Consider the following 24,595-nt stretch of genomic DNA (forward strand, 5'->3'; position numbering starts at 1 on the left):
CAACCTTTTATTCAATTGTTTAATTTTGTGAATAACATATTTAATTAAACAATTTTTGAAGTAGTATGTTGTTAAACACTGTATCCCCCGATCAAGTAAAGACACTGTGATTTCAGACATTTTAATAATAAAGCAACATAAAAAAGAATAAAACATTTCTAATTTTATTTAATATTTCTTGTTTTAAAATGGCAGTAGATACATTCACATCAAAAAAGAAACAGATTAGATCTCAAAGATTTGAAGAAAATATTGTTTTGTTTATTATAGAAGGAAATCAAATGTCAATGATAGAGAAAATTAACAGTCAATTTTAACAGAAATATTCAATGGCTTTACATATTAACTTCCTCTTATTCATCTCTGCTCGCATCCATGGTACTTGCAAAGGACTCAGTACCCAGTGTTCTTAAAGGTGATTTTTTGAGCCGAGTCAATCTTATAGTCTTTGATACCTGAGGAGAGAAGTAAAGTATTGCAGATGAAGACAATCAAGAAAGATACAGACTATACAATCAGTCAATAAATTAACTCAAATGTTTATGCATCAATATTTATATCACAACAAATATTTATATAGTATTAAATGTGTATTACTCACCCTGATTCAGAGAGGTGCCATCAGAGGAAATATGCCAGTATCTGCGATCAGTTTGACGTGCTTGTTCGCCATTCATCATACTGAGGAATGGCCCCCATAAGCTCTCTTCTGTACTAAAGCTGTGATGCAGAGAGCACAGGCCTTTTAAATGTACTAAATAAGTTCTAATTTATGCATTTATGCATTAATGCTATTGGTTCTTTACCGTATACCTTAAAGCGTTAGATTAAGCATCAAAGAATTGGCTTATCCAAACTTACATGAAATCTTTTTGCTTGTCCTGGAGAAAACTGAGGGCTTCGAAAAGCGAGGAGCCTCGGGGTACATGAACAAAATAAAGTGATGCTTCACCGTTTGATGTAATGACCTCCACCTGTAGAGACACTTTTTCCTGACTTGGAGGAACTTCTGTTTCGGTGATGGCGTCCAAAACAAGAGTGTCTAAATAAGAGACATCAAAGCCAGGAGCACAAGGATATAACAAACTTACAGTATTAGGAATGTATACAGGAATCTTTTATTATTAACACTTTACAGAGTTTAGATGTGTGTTGCACATACCATCCTCACTGCGACATTCTTTGTTCTTTAGACTGAGATATGATTGTTGATGTAGGGCAGGCAGGACCTGGGAAATGGCCATGGGGTTATGGTATGTTCCTTTTCTTGCATCTGCCCTTAAAGCCTCCATAGCAGTGGCGATCTCATCCATTGTACTGCCCATAGCCAATAAAGCCTACAAAATAGATATGCAAAATAAAAATGGCTCATTTATCAGAACATTTCACAAATTTTACACAGCACAGCATTTTGGTGTCCTACTAAAAAGTCTTACCTGCACTGCCAGTCCAGTGCTAAACTCATTACCCATGTGGCCATCAGCTCTTTTAGAGTCAAGAAGCCTCTGCTTAATGGTGGCAAGGGCCTTGTCCAGCTCCTCTGAATCTTTAAAACCAGTTCCCTCATCTTTCAGACACTGAAGGGCCATGCCTGCCATAGCATGTGAGTCTGAGATATGATGAAAGAAATGAGGTTATAAATGCAGAACGTAGACCTCAGACACAGTGGTCTGCAGTGCTCTCTTGCTTTCTGACCATCTAGCTGATTGTGGGTCATTTTTTAATTTGTGTCAGAGTGTCATCCATCATCTATATCTTTTATCCCTATTGGGGATGTGGGGAATGCTGGAACCTATCATAGTACTAAGTCATTGCTCCAACAAAATCAATGTGCTTTTATCAATGCAAACTACGCTGTTTAAACTCACCCACACATAAGGACTCTCCATGTTTAATCTGTCCGTGTTCAACAGCATGGATGAGTTTCTGGGTGACATGGGCATTAACTCTAATGCCACTCACACACAAAGCCAGGATTCCAAGAGAGTACTGATAGTAGTTGGTCTTTGGGCGGTGACTGACTGTGGAGAAGAATAAACATTAACATTTAAATTATCACCAAAATCCTGCTAATCCTACATCATTTATTGGGTCATCTACTAGTTAAAGATATGCTCTTACATGCAATGTTCTGTTTCTCCTCTTCCATCTCTCTCTTCAGATGAGTAAAGAGAGGTTCCCGCTCATCATTACCAGTGAGATGCAGGCTTTCCAGGTCATGGCAGGAAGACTTCAATGCCAAGATGTATAGGGCAAGACGGCCAACCGCCAACTCATTGTTTTTGAGAGATCTAGTACATATAGAACACAAAAAACACAAATAAAAAATGAATGTGCCATAAATGTGTCACAGCTATCTTAAACTCAAACAAGATGAAAATTAACAAGCCATTATTAAATAAGACCTAAAAGAAAAAATATGCTTTTTTGGAAGGCATTAAGTGAAAAGAAAACTGAAATATACTTCTCAATATCATTATGAAAGTCTGTCTTGAGACGGTTGAGATGTTCGCTTTCTTTAGCTAGGTTATGTTGTTTTGAGAGCCTCAGGGCGATGTGCACACTTGGATTGGGCAGATTGTCTTGAATATCCACAGAATGCAGCAGCTGTTTATTGAGGGACAGCTGGAGTTCCTCATGGTCCGATTCTGAAGGAAGATAAATATTAACTGGAGAGTAAGAAATCACATGGAAACACAAACTTACAAATACAAATGCAGGTGGACAACCAGGAACATTTTCCGGAGCCCTTCTTCTAATCTAGGGTCTAGGCTACCTGTTGGGGCTGAGGGAGATGCTTAAGTTTTGAAATTTAGAGAAACCCCAGATTACATTTAATGAAATTCATAATTTAGATGCAATTACAAAAAAAACACATTTTGCAGCAGGCGTTGATAATAGTACAGTTATTGTTCTTAATATTTAGCTTGAACCATTAGTCAGTTGTAAATCAGTGGCATTGCACAGGCAAAGGCGACTTATAAGTTATACATTTGATCAGAATGTGTGTTCCCTGGGATTAAACTCATGACCCTTTGCACTTCTTACCCAATGCTCTACAATTACGTTACACCCATGGCAAAAATTTATTTTTCTAGATTTTGTTTTAAGTTTTACATATATGCCAAAATAAATTTTGTAGAAAGTAAAGCCTAATTAAAGCGATAGTTCACCCAAAAATTCTCTCATCATTTACTCACCCTCATGTTGTTACAAACCTTATACATTTCTTTGTTCTGATGAACACGAAGGAAGATATTTTGAGAAATGTTTGTAACCAAACCGTTTGAGGACACCATTCACTTCCATAGTAGGAAAAAAGAATACTATGGAAGTAAATGGGGTCCACGAACGGTTTGGTTACAAACATTTCTCAAAATATCTTCCTTTGTGTTCATCAGAACAAAGAAATTTATAAGGTTTGTAACAAAATGAGGGTGAGTAAATGATGACACAATTTTTATTTTGGGTTGAACTATCCCTTTAAATATATTTTGTGAATGTAATAATATATTTCGTTTTAACCATCAACATATGAAGATTTTCGTTGCAAAACGAGATAACTCTCGTTTTTTGCCAATTAATATCAATTCAACTGCAGTTGGTTTGTTTTGATTTAAACTTTCATAACTTAAAAAATACAGCTAAGTAGCACCATAAAACAAAATAATAACATAATAACATAATAATAAATATGTTTTGACAAAAAAGTAAAAAAATCTTGTTTTGCAACGTTTATATTTATATTAAAATGTATTTCAAGGGCAAGCAAATAGATTTCTAATTTTACAATCCATATAGCAAGAAATGTATTCTTGGACAAAATATATTTTAAATATATGCTAAATACAATACATTTTATAAAGTATATTTAAGAAGTTTAAAATATATTTATTTTAAACCCTTTCAAAGCTGCTAATTTTAAAAATTAAAATAAACCAAATTTTCTTCCAAATATATTTCAATATACATAACTGTCCAAAAGTCTTAGGCCACCATGCCAGAATTAGATTTATAGTGATCATTTATAACTGTTTCACAGTCTCTTTAATATAATACATCCAGAAAATACAGGAAATGTGTATAAAAGTATTAAAAACTGTATAAAAATGTAAACTGATGTGTCAAGTTTTTAGGGTAAACTCCCCTTCCACTTGAGCAAAAGCAGGAAACTGCATGATCTCTTAAACCTACGTTAATAAAATTAAATCCCTGTTAACTTCATTCTGCTCAAAAATGCTCAAGATGTGTTTAGTGCCAAGAGAGGTCACACGAAACACTGAAGATGCCTAAAGAACATATTTCAGGAATTTTCTGTTTGTATCAAAATAAAATATATTGAAAAATAAATATGGATGGACAGTAAAACTTCTAAAACAACTTTTTCACAGTACTGTGTGTATATATATATATATATATATATATATATATATATATATATATATATATATATATATATATATATATATATATATATTTCCTGAATGGGCAAGTACACAGGTTTATGTGCACTTCTGGCTTGGCAATAAAGGGCACGGTGACATTTTCCAACTAACCATGAACCCATAAAAATCTCTGTCTCAAAATTGTCATGAGTAACAAAAGAGAGGGCAAAGAGTTTTCATTTCTGCTGACAAGACAGGAAAAACGACAGAATAAGCATAAATGAGTTGAGAAACACTTTACTGAACAGCACAGTTTATTTTATATTGGTAAAATAATGGATTCAAACAAGAATTGCCCCTTGTCAATATAATCAATGTATCATGATGATATTGCCACAGTAGTTTATGCAAGAGTACTGCCATATGACAAGGGTATTGTGAAATGATGGGGTTTATTTTATTACCTAACCACATTACACATCAAAATTACTTTGATAAGAAATTATTTAAAACATGAGTAACAATAGGGTATATAAAAAATATATAAAACGAAAAAGTCTTACCAAGAGGTTTTCCAGCAGTTAGCGCCAGTAGCGCACTCACAATAATGACAATTCCCTTCATTAGTTTGATCTGAGGCGAAAAACAATACAAACAACTGCTTGAATGTTTTATTACGATGTATTACAACGTAACTAAACAAACAAGAAACCCTATACATATATACTATAAGTAACATTATATCACACTGATCTTCATCTTACACGGTATTATAATTATCACAATAAAACTAATAATGTCGTTTTCGTAGTAATAAGTACCCACATGAAATTAAACTGTAATATTTACCATAGTACATAAATACATTAAAACTTTAGCACCACAAACTGTAGTCAAATTCCTAGATACTTTAGCGTCTTACCAAGATAAAAATGAAAGTATACTGCAATGGTTTGTCATGTTGATTGTTAGTTAATAACAGTATAGTTTTAGTTAAATGTTCTGTAGTCACGTAAAGTTAACTAACGTGTAATAAACCAGTTTCTTACCTTTCCAATGCTAAGTCACAGGGAAGATGACTCCTGTTGAAATAAACAAGCGACTTTTACTATCACAGGAGGAGTTTATAGACTCATCCCGAGTTCAGTGAACTAACTGATCACTAACGTTAGTTACTTATCTACAGAGATTGTAGTTTCACATTAACGTTATATTGTATGTTAATGTTAAACGCTCTACTATCTTCACATTTTGCTTAGCTTTTCTATTATTTAAAAAAAAATATTTGCCAAAAAAAACTTCGTCACTCTCTCAAACAAAGCGAATTTATTTATTGTTATTGTAGTGCACTTCCGGTGAAAGAACTACAAACGGTATAGACTACAAATCCCAGGAGTTCCGACTGCTCATCTTTCCAGAAAAGCGTCGTTAAATTTAGGCTCATACAACTTCTTGTGCAAACTGTCTCCAGGTATTTTCACACGTTTTAAATAAAACTGACTTTCAGCATCTGAGAAGGGGTGAAAGGTAAGCGTGTATCTTTCTCATGAAAGCACAGATTAGGTGTTATGTATGTTTTGGGGCGTGTAGGGGATCACGCTGCAGCCAGCGAGCAAGTCATGTTATGGTAACCCAAAATGACACTAAATGTCCTTTTTGGGCAAATTGTGTTAGATCACTGAAGCTTAAACTAGCAGAAATGAAAACTTTTCCAGAGAATAATTGACTTGCATTTACATGTCATGGCCTACAGTGAGGAAAATACATACATAGTTAGTCGTTAGTGAACAGTTAGCGCGCTACGCAGTGAACACCAGCAGTTCTCACAACAATTTGACGGTCCTCTGCTTAGCACCCAAACCTATTGCAGTAATAAAATAATATCATAAAGCATTTGTCTAGTATTACACTGAGTTAATAGTGCTAGAGAGCGAAATAAGAATGTTACAAAGTTTAACTAATAAACTTAGTTTTTGCCTTGTACAGTAAAAAAAATGAAACTCATTACATAATTACATTTATGCATAAACTAAAGGCTTTAACCAAAAATCCTAAAAGTGCATTTGAAATCTAAATTTTTATCAGTTTCTTGGGATACTAAAGTTTATTTATTTGTTTTCTAGATTGTTCCATCCGCACTGCTCAGCTGCAGTGGTCATTTCACCCAGATGTCTTTGTCGGACACCTGAGGATGCAGAGCCCCAGATCAGGAAGCGAGTTGGAGTTCCTTGTGTTTTCCCACCATGCACACTTTAATAACCCTAACTTGAGCACAATTTGTGGGCCAACCAAAGGCTCACATCATATGACTGGAGGACACATGCCAAATGCGTAAGCTTTTCTTTATTCAGCCAAATTTCCTTAAATAAAAAAATTAAAGGCCTCAGCCTTGACAAAGTTTTTTTTCACTTTGCTGAACTTAGTAGCTGGGAGAGAAGATGTATGAGGAAGCAGAGAAGGAGGACAGATGATGGGTAAGTGCATTTTTACCAATAGATCAGATAGATTTGCCATAAGGTACACTGGAGTTTTCATGACCTCTTTCCCTACAGAAGCTGCAGTGCAAAAAGGCGAAAGCTGATGGGAGAGGAAGAAGCAGATGAAGCTGAGCAACCAACTCCTAAAGTGAGCCGGGGATGGTCTGTGGACTCCATCGCCCCTTCTCCTTCCACAGAGTCCAGCTTGGTTCAGCGTCAGACTGAACCCAGGGCAGTGCAGAGAAGTCTGCACTTTACAGCCTCTCCTTCCCCAATACGCAAAGTTCATACAGAGGGGTCAGGCATGGAGGTAGAGGCTGCTCAAAGGAGACTGCAGGAGATAGAAGATAGGTGCGAATGAATTAAAGCTTGTTTTAAACAATACAAACGTCAACATTTTATCTTTGCTTGTTTGTGCATATTCATGTACACAGTAACTTTATTTGTATGTGATCCAGCAGCCTCTGAAAACCCAGCTCAAGTCATTTAAACACAAAACCACTACATAAAGAACATGTGAAATGTTTTGTGAAAATATAACCTTAATTTGTTTAATAAAGCCATGTCAAAGATTGAAATCAATGTATTGTACCCACTGTGCTGTTTTACATTTTGAGTTTTATAGGCAGATTTTCTGATACTTGTGTTTTTATTTAGCATAACTTTGGAAGATGACAGTGATGAGGAGGAGTTGGATGTTGAACCAGCTCAGCGCAGACCAGTGCTGGTGTTATCTGACAGCTTGAGGGAGGGGCTTCAGCGAGGGATTGCTGACATTCTGCCCCATACAGTAGCACAGTCAATGTGAGTGTATTATTTTACTACAGTAAACCTTACCACTTTTACAATATACTACATAAACATTTCAAACATTATAAAGAAGAAAAGTGATTTTCAGCCGTTTTTTTTTACATCTGTGCATGAAACCCAGGATTCAGCTGTTGTACAGTAATGTCTTTATGCTTTAAAACAGCTTGAAAGCTAATCTACACCCTTGCCCATTTATTGGCGCTTTTCCATTGCATAGTATCCCCCACGAGTTGGTCGGGTCAGCATACTTTTGGGGGCTTTTTGAGTGGGTACAGTAAATAGATGCTACATTTGGCAGTTTCAGACACATAACTGCTAAGTTTGGGTTAACAAAACGGTGGAACGCCCCTACAAATGGCATCCCCTTCACAAAAAAGCTGTTTGGAAAATGTCCAATGTTTCTTCTTCTTTTTTTCTTTTTATGGCAGGTGGCACCAACGTTCAGGTGCACTTGCTGTATTGGAGTGTGGACCATAGTTTACCCATTTCATACTTCCCAATGTTTAGCATTCTTTTCTTCTCTTATGTCTGTAGGAACCACTCTTGTATGGAACTGGTGTTATGGCGCCCCCCAGAGGACCCTATCACCCAGAGGCTAAAAGACACATTACAAAGGCAGCAGCGCAAGCAGCTGGCAGCAAACAGACAGACCCCTACACCTATACCGTCGGTCAGCAACCCTCTCAGCCCCCCGTCCCAGCCCCAGTTCACAGCAGCCAATGAGCAAACTTTCAGTCCCCTGTTCAGCAGCCCTTCGGTCCTTAACTCTGGAGAAGAAGACATGGAGTTGTAGGGAAATCTATAAACAATTTGTAGTCAGAGTGACTCGTAGTATCCTTTGTATGAAATACATAAAATGAAGAATTGCACAGGGGTAAAATGAAATTTGTTTGTGCCATGCTCGTTTTGTTTTGTTTGTTTCAACCCACACATTGGCCATCTAAATTAACTTTGTGGTTGGGACCATACTTGCACTAGTTAACATGAGAACTACTACCCTATGTGAACATGGTCCGTCTAATCTTTTCTTTCCTGCGGTACATTGGTTAAATGTGCAGTTATATTTTTAGATTCAATGCATAGATTAAAGTATTCTGTTTGCTGTTAATATCCCTTTGCCATTCATATCTAAGCTTGGAGATTTGGGTGCTGAATATATTGTCTTAATACCAAGTTAATGATATTGCAGTGTACTAGTATAAGACACAGATTCAGGATGTTTGATTTGTGACAAACTGCCATACATGGATTATTTACGTTGTGAACAGGCAAAAACCTGTGAGTCAATTTTATTTTGATATTCATTTTGATGGCCATATTGTTTTGATAAGTATAACAGAATATTTGGTGGATGTTGATGAATTTCAATATTTTTGATTGTCTTAGAGCCAGGAGAGACTCATGAGTGGTCTTGGACTGAATGTGGGAAACTGCTCTAATAATAGTTGGTTTAACAATGACCCAGTTGATTTTATTTCAGCTGTCTAATATTAGCCCAAAAATGATACAACATATTGTTGGAGATAAAAAATGCATAGGCGTGCACCAATCTGTTTTTGGTTAATATAACCTGGTTCTGTTTAAACACACTGCAAAAAAGAATTTCTTACTAATACTTATAGTATTTTTGTCTTGTTTTTCTTAAATTAAGATGTATTTTCTTAATGAGCAAAATTACCTAGGAAAATAAGTCTAATTTTTAGATTAAAAAAATTAAAATTTAAGCCAATTTGTGCTTAAAACAAGCAAAAAAAATCTTTTTTTAAGAAACTTATTTTAAGAAGACTTTTATAGTTTCATTTTGCTCATCAAGAAAATACATCTTAGTAAGAAAGTCTCCCCAAAAAGTAAAATAAGATGGGAATCCATTTGGCATTTTTGCAGCTTTTGTGAATGATAAATTTTGACCAAACTCAAAATAAAAATATGTAAATAAATTTGATTGTACCACATTATAAAAAGTTGACCTCATAAAAATGTTTTAAAAAATCAGTTTGGCTTAATAATTTATTAATGCATAAGAACTTAAAATTGTGTAAAAATCAAGTTATAAAATAGCCCTGATTATGACAGTGACAACTACATTGATTAGTCAAGTGCATACAAAAATCTCCTCTAACAGAAGATTACGATTGACAATTGGCTCTTTTTACTAGGAGGCGGGACTACAGTGGCCATTCTGATCGTTGTGATGTCCCCCCATTCATATAATTACAGTAACACATCTTATTAATATTAAATATCTTTGACAATACACAACAATGATAAAATGAGAAGCTGTAAACTAGCAGGGCTCCGGACTGCCACCAAATGCTGGCATTTTGCCACCAAAATATGAGAGTGTGCCCCTGAATTTTATATCCAGTCGCACATATGTGACCATTAAATTTGACCTTTTTTTGTAATGTGACGCTGAATTTGAAACAGCACATTGTACTTTCTGCATCTACCAAGTATTTATTAGTAATACAGTTAAAATTAGTATAAATGTGATTATGTGGTTAGCATGTTGATTTACAGTGTGTGCCCCTAAATTTTCTGGTTGTGCCCCTAAATTTTCTGGTTGTGCCCCTAAAATTTTCAGTTGGGAGCCACTATGCTCCCAGTGAAAAAAGTTAGTCTGGAGCCCTGACTAGTATTCGCTACATAAATCCATTTAAAAATTACTTTTTGTATAAATATTACCCTATAAAATGAATTCTGTCGATTTTAAGATGAGGGTTTAAAGTAAATGTCAACTGCATGAGGTCCTTGATGGAATGCAACCTTCTGTCTTGTAGCATTCCTGGGCTGGAGTAATCTGCCAATAAAATATGAAACCCGTGCTTTAAAATCTATTTTCACATCTTGAAAACATTATGTACATGTATTGTTAGGCATCAGAAAAATCATGGTTCTTATTGTCTAAAACGGTAAAATCAATGAACTGAAAATACATGTTACATACTGTATCCAGATATGATCCTCCCAGGTTTCTGTCATCCCTGTCCCACTTCACTGGGCTGGGACAGTGAGCCTGGCCCTCCTTCAGTTGACGAATGCGACTCTGAAGGTGCTGCAAAAGTTTATATGAGGTCAGATCCTTGGTATTTGGGGAGTGTTGGAAGTCTGGGCCAGTTTGAAGAGCAGTGGAGGATAACTGGGATTGTTTGTGGTCTCTGCACTGCTTCAATGGGAGTGAAAAACAGGGATTTGTATTTGCAATGCGTTCTTACATGTAATAAAGAATCTGGGGTCAATGTCATTTTATTTTATTACAGGTATATTTTCTGTTCATATTGATTGAGTTACCCCAGTCAGATGTCTCATCTCATTCTCCAGTCTCTCCAATCTCTTCTGCTGCTCTGCTTGGGGTTTTGCGACCCTCCTATTTTGTGAAATAAATGTTGATGTGCAACAGTTTACAGTTCAATTGTAATGTCAATTTGATCCTAGTAAAAGTGTTACCTATCCATCCCGTCTGTGAGCTCCAGCTGAAATTTGTGTGCGAGTCTCGCAGTGGTTTTGTCTTTCCACTCTGCCATGTTTTTCTGCACCAGCTTGAGTTCATCATCTTTCGCTTGCAGCTGCCTATGCATATGTGCTAACAGTCCATCTGTTTCATCGTCATCATCCATGTTGGTTGTACATAAACCGCTTATTTCCTTCATGTGCTCCTTAATCCGTGAACAAATACGCACAGTAACAACAACGTCATACAATAACTTGCACACCTGCATGCCCTTTTAAAAAGCCCCAGATCTTATCTTTAACCTTCTTAAGTGTAGTGGGCACTATGGTGTAGATGCTTTCAAATGATCAATAACTTGTATGGCTTGTATGGTATGAGTACCTGTATGAGTTTTTCTTTTAGAGATGCCAGTGCTTGTTTCTTTTCCTCAGTTATCTGTTCTTTCTGTAGATGAAGCTCTCGCTCCTTAAAGAAACATATAAATAACATTTGCTCAAGGCAGTGTGTTATTGTGGGTTTGTGTATGTAGTAAAGTAAAGTATTCTTTCTCACCTTATCAAGACTGAGATGCTTTGCAGTGCGTTTCTGTGAGCTTATCTCATTTTTAAGATCATTTATAAGATGTTGTGTGGTTTTTGTGAGATATTGCAGACCCTGAAGAGCTTCAGGCACTGTAGGACTGAATAAGAGAATATACATTTTTATACATCGCACACCATTGTGTCTGATTAGTTAAAGGCATAGTTCACGCATAAATTAAAATTCTATCATTATTTACTCACCCTCATGTTGTTCTAAAACAATCATTTATCAAAATATCTTCTTTTATGTTCAAAGAAACCCAAAGACATATACCAACATAATGCAGAGTAAATTATAAAGAATTTTCAATTTGGAGTGAACTATCACTTTAATCGTTTTATGCCATTTATTGCAAAGACGCTAGACAGAAAATTGCATAGATTGAAAAGAAGGGATATGATTCAGACATTATGGCTAAATTTGTACCTCTATCTTCTGTATATGAACTAATCTTACTGCTATGCCACCACTCCAACATGTTCGTTCATAAAAGAATATGAGATGCATTCATTATAGGCTATTGCCAACTGAGCACACCTGTCAGGCAGGTGTTTGCTGTCGACAGTCACGCCATTGTTCTTAAGCAGCTCTTGTAGGGAGACACATTCAGTGTGTATGTCCTGTGCCCAATTCCCGATCTGACGCTCGAGTCCAGCTGTTCTTCTCTGGTGTTTTTGGTCTCTTTCCGAGAGGGCGGCCCTCAGGTGTCGAAGCTCTTGCTCAGAGCGCTCCAAGCTCTCCTTAAGATGCACCACATCTTTCTCAGTCTGCTGTTAACAATCAAACAGCATATAAGGGCTGGGGACAGGTCTAGGTCGTTTAAATACAGAGTTAATGGGTGAATCTTCTTCTTCTTATTATTATTAAAGAAACTATAATTAATACACTATTAAAGAAACTATATTTTGCAGAACTTGTAGCCTAAATGTCTCCCTGTCTGCGAAATCCAAGCTTAAGCCTCATGTTGTAACACAGTCTCACCCCATGTCGTCAATATTTGACGACACTTGACCATTCGTCAATATGTGACGCGGAGGGTATACCTTTCGCGTCATTTTTTGACGAACTGGGGACTTCAATACTATTACGTCCGTTGCATTCTCTTCTCCTATTTTCTTAACATTTTCGCGTCGGTTTAGGGTTAGATTACGCAAAATTAAACAGTGTACGCGAAATTAAACAGTTGTCACCTGGCGTTGGGGTTAGAAACAGTTGTCACCTGGCGTTGGGGTTAGAGTTAGGTTTGGGTAGGGATGTCATTATGTAAATCTAACCCTAAACCGACGCGAAATTGGTAAGAAAATAGGAGAAGAGAATGCAACGGACGTAATAGTATTGAAGTCCCCAGTTCGTCAAAAAATGACGCGAAAGGTATACCCTCCGCGTCACATATTGACGAATGGTCAAGTGTCGTCAAATATTGACGACATAATTTCACTTTATTTTCTATATTTGGCAGGGCTTTACTTGGTTAATATTTAAGATATCAAGGTTATATTTTCACAGAATGTTTTTTTACATCATATAGGATGATTTTATATAGAAAACAGTAAATCACAAAATCACAAAAAATTGACTTTTTTTACTACTTTTCATTCCTGTAATGCCTACACAAAAACAAAGCTATATAACGCTATATAAAATAATTTAAGATGCACCTATATACATTTTTCCACCACCGATATCACAAGCTGATTATTCAGACTGATATCTGCCAATACCGATGCCGATAGTTTGGTGGTTGTATTGATTGCATTAACTAAATTATAAAGATTACATTTTCTGAATGTTATTCATTTACATAATGCCATTAATATTGAACATAAACTAGTGATATTCCTTTACATTTTATATACACCGAGCTCAAATGCATTGCAGTTTTCTGTTCTCTTTTGAGTGACAGGATCGGCTGTTTTTACAGTGCACCTAAAACTTATCGATTTGAAAAGCTCTGTGTCCCTGATTGGCCAGCTAATCTGTACGTTGTGATGGCCTGAATACCTCAGACGTCAGGCGTAAATGGGACGCTCCTAACCATGTTTAAAAGATCCAGTCACAATGCAATGCTTACAGGAGTCAACTTACAGGCTGTGAGTCCGAAGTGGGAGGAATTATGACAATGTCGGTCTCGTCTACATCACCAATCCTCGAAAGTAAACTGTTGTCTACAATCTGTGTGTTAGTTCAAGAAAAGAGATTTACGTTGGAGACGATAACTTGCGTCATCGTTTACTTTGGAGTTTGTACCTTATGCATTTTGTTAACATGTAGTAATACACACTTACAAACCAAAGGAAATGTAAAATTGTGATTTGGACCATAGGTGCTCTTTAAATTTGCCAGTAGTGCACTGTCAGAAATAAAGGTACAAAACTGTACCTTTTCTGTCACTGGGGCTGTACGCTTTAAAAAGTACAGCTTTCCACCTAAGGATTTCATTTTAGTCAGATACGTACTGGGACCAAAGAGAGCTTATTAGTACCTCAAAAATACATATTAGTATCTCAAAGGTACTTATTGGTACTAAATGTTTATATATCTGTACCTAATGATCCATTCTGTTTTGTATTGGTGTAAAGGTACCAAACTGAAACTTAAAGTACAGCCCCAGTGACAGAAAAGGTACAGTTTTGTACCTTTATTTCTGACAGTGTACCTAACGGTCCGTACAATTACCCTTTTAAAGGGTGCTGCTCCACTGACAACTAGGGTATATATTTTGACTTTTTTTCTAACAATGTAGGTCCTTAAGGTACGGTAATCTACCCAAAATTGTATTCTGTTTTGTATTCCTGTAAAGGTACCAAACGGAAACTTAGGGTACAGCCCCAGGGACAGAAAAGGTACAGGTTTGTACCTTTATTTCTTACAGTGTGTGAAAATGTGCTTTTATTGGCCAATACCAATTATCGATGCATCTCAAAAAACAATAGTCAATAAGTACATTTATGTCACAGTTATGCATAAATAATGCATAAAACTCCAAATAATATAAACTTACTTTCTGAAGCTCAGAGACTTTACTCTGCAGTTCCAGCGTTTTCCTTCTCTCTTTCTCCACCTCCACTTTTCCTCTCTTCACTGCCTCTTCTATCTGTTTTTCCAGAATCCCACGCTGCTCTTTGAGAGCCGTCTCTCTTTGCTCCGTCCACTTTCTCTCCTCTTGCTTCAAAGCCTTTTCAATCTGTCAGTAGGAATGATGATATGTAGAGTGAAGGACAAACAAGTATCTGAACAGTGAAGGTGGATAAACAATACAGTTTCTTTAAAAAAACATAGATAAATATGCAATTTTAAGGCGGTTTCAGGTACTGGACCTTTTCCTGTGTTTCACTTGTCAGCTCCTCTGCTTGCCTTCTCATTTCCCCCGCATGCTGGTCTAGAGCTTCTTTAAGTCTCTTGACTTCCTCATCTTTCATCTGGAGAGAAAAGTGAACGTGAGAAGAGCAGGACTGTAGTGGTTGCTCTGAGCAGTCACGTGATGCAGATGAGCTCAGATGCAAAACCCTTTACATGTTTACTTTAACATTAGCATTTTTTATCAGAGTTTTATTTCAACAAAGCACTCTTTCTGAATAGTCTGAGGCCAGGATTAAGCGATTTGCAAGCATTTAATTAGCGTATAATAGAGCATTGAATTAATATCATCTCCTTTTTGACGAAGGTGGAATTTAGCGGCTTTTGCATTTGAGCTCCTCAAAATCTTCCTACCAGTTGAAGTTCCTCTTGGTGTCTTTTTGTTAACTGTAGATTCAGTTGATTTATCTCTTGTTCCTAATAAAGCATTAAAAATATGTTAATATGGGGTGATTTGGTTTGTACTTCATGCATTATCAGCATTATCTGATTAAAGAAATTCTACTGCACTGTTACTGTAGAAATCCAGGTAGGGGCACCAGCATCCCACACTCTAAAAATGGCTGTGTTACTTTTGACCCATAATGGGTAATATTGGACAGAACAAACTGCAGGGTTAAAATTGACATTTTTAACCCAGCATGTGTTCTGTTCAATATTTACCCATTATGGGTCAAAAATAACACAGCCATTTTAAGAGTGCATACTGGGAATCAACAATGGAGGGTCTCTCAGATCAGTCATTTGAAACCCACCACTGAGGACTGTTATGGAAATATATTTTTCCTACCTTTTCCTTCTTTATCCTGTTTTGTAGTTCTGTTAACTTTAAACTGTGTTCTTCTCTAAGTGAAGAGAGCTCCAGATGAAGGGCCTTCTTCTCTTCCTCCAGCCCCCGCAGCAGCAAATCCTTCTGGGCAACAGTTCGCTCCAGCACTTCAAACCGGCTCACGTGCTGCTTTAGATCTTGCTGTGAAGACTATACGTTATACAGATATTGAATTTAGAGTGTCAGTTATCTTTGTCTGTAATAGATAATACAGATTTTAAAAATACGAGAAAAGATACATTTTATTTTTAAAATAAAAATGAGAAATCTTTAATCTTAAATGAAAGAATTGTAAAAAAAAATACCTGTTTAATTTGGTCTGTTTCTCTGATGGTATCAGCCAGCTGCTTTTCCAAGCTAATGCATTTCTGTTGAAGAGACCTAAAGTCCTCGTCCTTCTGCTCCATCTCTTGAATCACCTCATCCAACCTCTGAGTAAGACAAATATATAAAAAGGTGCCCCTTCACCGGTTATCCCATTTTGTACAATGATATAAAATAATTTATATTTTTAGTGCTTTGAAAAACAGATATCACCAGGGAGAATTTTTAATTTAGTCAAATCTACCAGAATACTTATTCAAGTCACTTTACCTCTTGCATAGAGTCTATTGTGTGCCTGAAACGCCTCTGTTCTGAGAACAGTTCAGATTTTGCATTATCCAGCAATCTGTCCATCTCATCCCTTTCCAGAATGGACACACTGCGGCTTACACACTGATGGTATTAAGAAAAAGAAACCAGATCAAAGAACATCACATCAAATCACATTCAAGATGAACTGATTTGATGTATAATAAAATCACGTATTTTACATTGTGACAGCTGATGTTTGGCTTCTGAACTAAATTCTCCTGTTGCTCCTGCAGTACCCTGACCTCTTCCAGACATAAATCCTTCTGGACCTGCAGTCGGTGTATTTCACACCTGCAGTTCAATACAGCACACCAATTTGTTACATACAGGCAGTTGTACAGTGATAATAGGTTTATGCACAAGCCTATTTTAATATTTCAAACACATTAAAATTGAATTAACATCATAATGCAAAAAGATTTTGGTGAATATACTGATGTGCAATTAGTAGTTATGAAAACAGAAGAACAAACATGATGAAGCTTTCTGTGGTATTAAACATACCTGATATTCTGGGCCTGTGCTCTGCTGTCTCTCACTATGATCTGTAGAGATTGCTGCTCTGTCTTAGTTTGGTCCATTTCCTCTCTCAGCTTTCCCAAAGTGTGAACCACAGCCTGAGCATATAAGCTTGCTTAATAAATCGTCCGATAAAAAGGTTAAAGGGAATTACAGTCTGATAATTTGTTTGTGTGTGTGTGTGTGTGTGTACCTGGTTATTATCAAGTTGTGGGGACCAATTGAAACAAGCTTATAAATCAAACAGAATGATGTTTATTGAAAATCTTGGGGTTAGGGTTTGGGTTAGGGGAAGGGAATAGAATATACAGTTTGTATGGTATAAAATTAGTGATGCACCGATGTATCGGCCGCCGATATTTATCGGCCGCCGATATTTATCGGCCGATTTTTGATGAATTTGAAACCATCGGCATATCGGCAATAGCACGAGAAAGGCAGATACCGATTGTTTATTAATTAACTGCATAAAGAAATCCATTATATGTAAAAAATTTGTTAATGTTCTTAATAAAATAAATGCTGAATAGCAAAAACAACCTTTGAAGGTTGTCATGCTGTCTTGTTATATTTGTTTTAGCTTAATTTGTGCCTCTCTTATTATGTTGGTCAGTTGAATGTTTATTAGATCCAATCCATGTTCAGTAAAAATAATTTGGTGCAGAAATAAACTAGCTAATAGACCAACTGTAAAGTTTTGTATACAAGTGTTTAATATCGGTATCGGCCAGAAGTTGTCTGTTTAAATCGGTATCGGCCCCAAAAAAATCCTATCGGTGCATCCCTATATAAAATGCATTACGTCTATGGAATGTCCCCACAAAACAAGGAAACCAGAATGTGTGTGTGTGTGGGTTTGTTTGTTTGTTTTATACTCATACTATTTTTTGCTGCTGAAGCTTAGCAATCGAGAGCTTCAAATCTTTGAGCTGATCTTCATTTATTCTGATCTTGTCCCGAGGTCTTTCTGAACTCTAGAAAAAAAATTGGACAAATAAACATTTATATCAGCTGAACCATCCAACAGAGATGATCTTCATATACTGTTTTGGATCCTGCTGTAATTACATAGATTAATTAAATCAAACAAATGAGGTTTGCTTAGCATTTCATAACTATGGGCTTTAATAGTCATATGAATTATTGCTAGCTAAAGATGATGTTTTTAAAGCACACATTAACACAATTTGCATAAAACATTAATCCCTATTATGTCGCTAACAATGGAGTATGTGATATTAGTATCTATTAAGCAGGGTTTTTAAACTAAGGGTTTAAAATAAAAAATTGAGAAAAAAGACACAGCAAAAAGTGTAACAATCAACTAGCCAATTATTTGGAAACAATATGTTGTCTTTATAATATCAAAGCTACTATTTATCTAAAAGTTATCTTACAGTGAAGTAAGAGTTTAAATGTTTATATATATATATATATATATATATATATATATATATATATATATATATTAAGGATCGTTTCACACTTGTAAATTAGAAGTGGGGTTATTCCTGAAATGAACCTAGGGTTATGAAACCTTGCTCCAAAGCAGGGTTAGCACCGCTTTTGTGGGGTTAACTCCGCATTGCAATGCCAAACGCATGCAGTGTGAAATGTAGCGGGGTTATAGAAAGTTATGAATCGATGCTTAGCAATGGACAGCCAATCAGAAAGTTAAGAGCATGTACCTCATATGACCATCTGTGTACTAAAAACACCTGAATTGGATCAAAAATTACACCCCAGGAGACTTAAATAAGCCAAGAGAGATTTACGTTGCGACCTGTTCTGTCACTGACGTGGAAGTGCGAAACAAGCAGTAATTTAAAGTGACAGCGCGCTATTTTAATTTAGTCAGTTTGACATTGCTTTTTATCTTATCATGACTATTGACACCGCAAATATGCAAATGAAAATGTTAACCCACACTGTAAAAAAAATCCGTAGAAATTGCAGCTGGGTTGCCGGTAATTTACCGTAGATTTAAATTTATGTTATTTACTGGCAACATTTTGTTCAAAGTTAAATGAACATTAAACATTTACAAGTCTTTTTACAGAGTAAAACTAAAAAAACAGCATCAAGCAAAACATTCTGGGAAACAAAATCTGAAGCAAAAAATAGAAAAAGGTTGATGATGATTTCTGTTTCCCAGAATGCTTTGCATGAGGCTGTTATTGTATAGTTTTATTCTGTACAGATAAAGACTTGTTAATATTTAAAAATTATTTAACTTTGAACAAACTCTTGCCAGTAAATAACATAAATTTAAATCTACGGTAAATTACCGGCAACCCAGCTGCAATAACATTGTAATTTCTACGGATTTTTTTTACAGTGCAGGGTTTAGGAATGCACAGTGTGAAACCTCAGATTATGAATATTCAGGGTTCTCTGTTCACCCCTGGTTAAGTATGAACAATGTGACATGTAAAACAGATAACCTAGGATTCCGTTAACCCAGGGTTTAGAATAACCCAGGGTTAAATATTTCTACTGTGAAAAACCCTATAATTTACTCACCCTCATGACTTTTTCTTCAGTTGAACCGATTGATCAGTAATGTCGAATCACATTGGTTCATGTATGTCTCGTGAAGAAACACGCATACGTGACCCTGAACCACAAAACCAGCCAAAAGGGTCAATTTTTAAAATAAATAAGCTTTCCATTGTTGTATGATTTGTTTGGATAGCAAATATGTGGCCGAAATACAACTATTTGAAAATCTGGAATCTAAGGGTGCAATTCTAAATATTGAGAAAATCGCAACAAAAGTTGTCCTTACCAACACATATTACTAATGATAAATTATTTTTATATATATTAATAGTAGGAATTTTTAAAAAAAAATCTTCATGAAACATAATCTTTACTTATTATCCTGAGGATTTTTGGCATTCCAATTTTTTATCATTTTGAGCCATACAATGTTTTGTTGGCTTTTGCTACAATATACCTAAACGTACGTATGACTGGTTTTGTGGTCCAGGGTCACAATGTGGTTATCAATGTCCAAGTTATCAATATGCCACGTGTTTAGATATGGTTAAAATTGTGTTTCTCTCACAGATATATTGTTTCGCTCCAGAAGATATACAGTATATCTATACATACACTCTAAAAAAACAAACGGTGCTATATAGCACCAAAACAATTGCTTTGGATCGTAACGATAGAAGAACCATTTTAGTGCCATATAGCACCGGTGAAGAACCAGTGAAGCACCAGTGAAGCACCAGTGAAGCACCAGTGTAGAACCATATAGGGGCCATATAGCACCACATATGGTTCTACATAGCACTATATGGTTCTACACAGGTGCTTCACTGGTGCTTCACTGGTGCTTCACTGGTTCTTCACCGGTGCTATATGGCACTAAAAATGGTTCTTCTATCGTTACGATCCAAAGCAACTGTTTTGGTGCTATATAGCACCGTTTGTTTTTTAGAGTGTATATGTGGGTGGAGTATTCCTTTAACTAGCACTGACTATTCAGTATTTACGGAAAGCATGCAGAATGTAAGATGATAAATTCACTGAGGACTCTCACAGTGTAGGAGAGATTTCTTTTGCTCTGGTGAGAACTTTGCTTTTTTCCGTTCCTGCTGGGTGGATGTCTTCTGCCTCTGGAGAAACGCTTTGACACAGAACCTTCACCACTCGTCTCTTCATCATCAGAGCTACACAAACATAGAGTTCTAATGAAATATTTACATCCGCTAAAAATGTCCAATAGTGGACATTGTTCAAAACTATAGACAACTTTAATAAAACTAAGACTTGACTTAAATTATTAATGTACCTGAAAGATTGAGTATTGCTTTGTATGGCCGGTCCAGCAGAGAATACATTTTCTCTGCTAAAACGGAATCCTGTTGGTACACACACAAAAAAACAGACAAATTCAAAGTTTTTAGAAAGTGTTGTACCAATCATGTTTTTTTCCTTATACAAGATTTTGTGCCTACTGTGCAAGCATATAAAATTTGAAAAAGACTATTTAATTACAGAGCAGAGGGCCCTTGCCTGTACCTTTCTTGTTGCTGAGTGCAGATTTCAGGTACCTTCGAACCTTTTCTGAGCACACTGTGTCCAGATCAGTGTCTATGGTGACGGAATCAAAACTCTGCATGGAAATTCCTATCAGAGAGCACATAATAAACACCCAAAGAGTTTGTCAGATCGGCTCATACAGCTTAATTTAAAGAAGATAACAACAGCATTTCAGAATACATGTCACAGCGATTTCAACAAATCTCAATCAAACATATCAAGGTCATCAAGAAGTGTGCCGTACCTGTGAGTTGTCCAATTGGTGTTTTGGATAGATGCTGAGTGTGATTATTTGACCGTTCATTATTATCTGCAGTGTCACTGCTGGTAGAGGGTACATCAGGGGGTGGAGCCACACCTAACAAGATTAGTTTTAAAATCTTCTTTAACTGTAAACAAAGTTTGGTAACAAAGGTTTTGTTTTTCTTTTAAACTAAGAAGAAACATTGCATCCATTGCTTACGTGTGATTTTTACCCATTTCTTACACACAAACATCTTTCAATCTTGAAGGTTCTGTGGGGCTCTTTTATGAACTCTGATCTTTAGTTCTTTCCAGTGGCAGCTCGTGGCTGCTCATCCGAGGGGCGCTAATTCAAAATATGTGTTCGGAGTGTCATGTGTATTGCTTGTGTTTTCAAAATATGTGTTTGTTGCGTCATGTGAACCATGTGCGTCACGTGTTTTGTCAAAATAAGTGCCTGCTGCACACGCATCAATGATAAATTATAAAAAGAGGCTCACGTTCACAAAATACACACAAGACACTCCCTGAACACTAAACTCTTATTACACATGAGATTATGCGAGTATCTGGCAAACGCGAGCGTCTCTTTTATCATAAACTCTTTAGACGCGTCTGCAGCAGGCACTTATTTTGGCAAGACACATGATGCACACAGCATCTCTCAAAGCGCAGAACACATATTTAAAAAAAAGGAACCACACACGATGGGCTACATACATGTTGTGACGTACTTTGCATCCAGCTGGTATTCTTTGAACTGACAAAGGGCCGGTTTGCTTTTTATATTACTTACTTTCTTGGCTTTCCATGCATTTTGTTTTATTCAGGGGTCCAATACTTTTGCTTGTGTCATTTTACATGATTACACATATCGTAATTTATGGACATCTATGGTTTGATTTCTTCCATGTGTGGAATGCATAGGTTGTTACCAACATCTGGTGAAAATTTCCTGTCAATAGCACCTTTGGAAATATATTTACAAAAAAATAGTGACTAGTTTAAAAGAAAACAAAAACAAAGCCCATGTTACCAAACTTAATTGACAGAGTATTGGTATATTTATGCCTTTTCTATACTTTTTAACCTCACAACAGTAACTTCATAAATATTTTATGAGGGGCCATACAGGCTTTAATAATTGAAATGCCTCTTACAAACAACAGTGACATTAAAACACTAAAGTTGATTGATGCTTTCATTTTACTATTCTTTGTAAGAGGCATTTCCAAAATAAGGCCATACAGCCACACAAAACCTTTCCTTGTTCACTCTACGTACCGTTGCCAGGATCTATCATCTCATCTCTGAAGCGTGTTGAGAAATCCTCAGTACATATGCTGTCCATTGTGAGTTCATCTTCCTCGTTTCTTATCCCTGCTGCTTCAGTACTTTTCCCAAGAAGCCTCTCTAACCTCCATCGGCACTGTTCGTTCCTGGACGCTGAGCACAAGCCATCTCCATCTGGATGCCACACATCTGTAACCTTCAGAATCTCCACTGTCTGATGTTCCGCTTGGGGACATTTCCCTTCTGAAATTTATAAAAAACATTAATAATGGTTTATGTAGTACTCCATGGCTCGGTTAAACAAATTTGACCATCTTTAAATGCTTTCCAAGACAGATTCTATCCGATAATCCGAGCCTGTTTATAGGCTACGAGGTATTATTCAACATTCCTATATTAATCATTTTCTACTTTGTAGTATTGATTATTACCTGAAGGAGTCCAGTCAGGGGTGGATGTTGTTTTATCATTTGTTGGAACAGTGCTTCCCAGGCCTGTGTCTTTACTTAAAGACAAACTCCGATCAAGATAACCTGGGACATAGAGTACATGAAGAAATTTCTTCCATATGTGACCCAGTCTGTGAAAAGCTAGCTAAAGCCAGTTTTTCTGATTTAGAAAAAAATATGTTAAGAACATTCTGTGAAAAATAACCTTAAAATCTTTAATATTGAGTAAGACTATGTCAAAGGTTGAAATCAAACTTTGATGGCACTTTAGCCTGGATTTTACAGACAGTGTCACATGGGGTGCTTTGCTGCACTAAAGGTCTGTTGAAACGTCATGTTAAAGGGCACATATTATGCCTATTTTACAAGATGTAATATAAGTCTCACATGTGATGATGTTTCTGTAAAGTTCAAGGTCAAAACACCCCACAGATTATTTGTTATAGCATGTCCAAAATGCCCCTATTTGGGTAGGAGCAAAAAGGGCTGTTTTCATGTGTGTAAATGAGCTACCGTTCCTCACTCCCTTACCAACAGACAGTGAGCGCTGATAATTGATTCCTGCAGTCTGAGAAAATAGTAACATTGTGCTAACAAACACATTTAGAAAAGCTTTTGGGTAAAATTAACCAGTCAATCATATTGTGAACGAGGATTTGTTTGTGTGACATCACATTAACAAGACAATCTATGTCTAATGAGACTTCTTTGGTTTAATGAGGATTTAAACAGAAGTAAATGGTGATTTTTTTTCATTCGTTGTGTTTACACACATCATTAAGGCTTATTTCACAAAAATGGTTCATGCCTACCCGTCGAAGAAGGAAATTCATTTCTCTTGGAGGTGCCTTCACGCATTTGGAATTGACTTTGCGTCTACGGTTGAAAGACAAAATTAAACCCTGACCTTATCATTTCTTTTAAAAACAATGTGCTAACTATTTATATCTTAAAATCATTGACCTGTATATGATTCAATTGCGCATCAATGGCATCCAGCAGACGATCGCAGTGGTCATGGGACAATCCCAGAGGAATGAGTTCATAAACATCAATCTCGTCATCCACTTCTAAGAAGACAAACAGAACATACCACAATAAAATATACTCTTACATCAGCATGGGAGGGACTTTATGTGCTCCTGTAGATAAGAGCATTGCGTTAGCAACATAAAAGGTCATGGGTTTGAGCCCTTGGGAACATCGATACTGATGATACAGCATTTAATGCACGTTACATAAAAGTGTCTGCAAAATGCATAAATGTAAATGTATGGATCTGACCTGCAGAGAGCAGTTCATCAGTGTTCTCTCCAGAACCCTCATGTTCTACATTTTCCATGACTGACCAAAAAATATACTGGAGCAAAAAGCGGTTTGGGTGAGGAATTGTTGTTGTCTAGGAAACACAATTGAAAGGAACCCCAACAAAGAACTTTAAAAAGTTATATTAGAACAAACATTTCACAATGCAAAGATACATATTTCATGTCGGTGAAGTTAATTTC

General features: G+C 36.3%; 3 protein-coding genes across 5 annotated transcripts; 1 reads left to right on the forward strand and 2 right to left on the reverse strand.

Moving 5' to 3' along the window:
* Nucleotides 1–5: 5 nt before the first annotated feature.
* tcn2 (transcobalamin II) lies at nt 6–5,663 on the reverse strand. The gene is made up of 10 exons (XM_065250317.2): nt 5,435–5,663; nt 4,949–5,018; nt 2,465–2,648; nt 2,122–2,291; nt 1,869–2,021; nt 1,437–1,609; nt 1,163–1,337; nt 862–1,042; nt 602–720; nt 6–455 (listed from the first exon to the last, which is right to left on the reverse strand). The coding sequence occupies exons 2-10, from the start codon at nt 5,007–5,009 to the stop codon at nt 394–396; spliced, it is 1,278 nt and encodes a 425-aa protein (XP_065106389.1). The 5' UTR covers nt 5,010–5,018; nt 5,435–5,663; the 3' UTR covers nt 6–393.
* Nucleotides 5,664–5,768: 105 nt separating this feature from the next.
* Nucleotides 5,769–9,664, forward strand: ccdc117 (coiled-coil domain containing 117). 3 transcript variants are annotated; one of them, XM_065250319.1, is made up of 6 exons: nt 5,769–5,856; nt 6,509–6,716; nt 6,809–6,859; nt 6,938–7,213; nt 7,520–7,666; nt 8,207–9,664. In XM_065250319.1, the coding sequence occupies exons 2-6, from the start codon at nt 6,577–6,579 to the stop codon at nt 8,463–8,465; spliced, it is 873 nt and encodes a 290-aa protein (XP_065106391.1). In that variant the 5' UTR covers nt 5,769–5,856; nt 6,509–6,576; the 3' UTR covers nt 8,466–9,664. The 3 variants fall into 3 exon arrangements, with proteins under 3 accessions (XP_065106391.1, XP_065106390.1, XP_065106392.1); XM_065250318.1 differs by having other exon boundaries at nt 5,775–5,912; XM_065250320.1 differs by having other exon boundaries at nt 5,775–5,912; nt 6,812–6,859.
* Nucleotides 9,665–9,818: 154 nt separating this feature from the next.
* Nucleotides 9,819–24,482, reverse strand: LOC135732189 (uncharacterized). The gene is made up of 25 exons (XM_065250084.2): nt 24,372–24,482; nt 24,051–24,157; nt 23,900–23,963; nt 23,070–23,171; nt 22,630–22,881; nt 21,347–21,460; nt 21,082–21,189; nt 20,852–20,921; nt 20,600–20,729; nt 17,928–18,020; nt 17,032–17,144; nt 16,707–16,818; nt 16,486–16,608; nt 16,197–16,322; nt 15,853–16,041; nt 15,417–15,479; nt 15,023–15,124; nt 14,707–14,889; nt 12,243–12,475; nt 11,676–11,802; nt 11,505–11,588; nt 11,120–11,328; nt 10,964–11,039; nt 10,620–10,838; nt 9,819–10,472 (listed from the first exon to the last, which is right to left on the reverse strand). The coding sequence occupies exons 1-25, from the start codon at nt 24,427–24,429 to the stop codon at nt 10,407–10,409; spliced, it is 3,123 nt and encodes a 1,040-aa protein (XP_065106156.1). The 5' UTR covers nt 24,430–24,482; the 3' UTR covers nt 9,819–10,406.
* Between the last annotated feature and the right edge of the window lie 113 nt (nt 24,483–24,595).

The sequence above is a fragment of the Paramisgurnus dabryanus genome, chromosome 5 (assembly GCF_030506205.2).
Source record: "Paramisgurnus dabryanus chromosome 5, PD_genome_1.1, whole genome shotgun sequence".
Lineage (NCBI taxonomy): Eukaryota > Metazoa > Chordata > Actinopteri > Cypriniformes > Cobitidae > Paramisgurnus > Paramisgurnus dabryanus.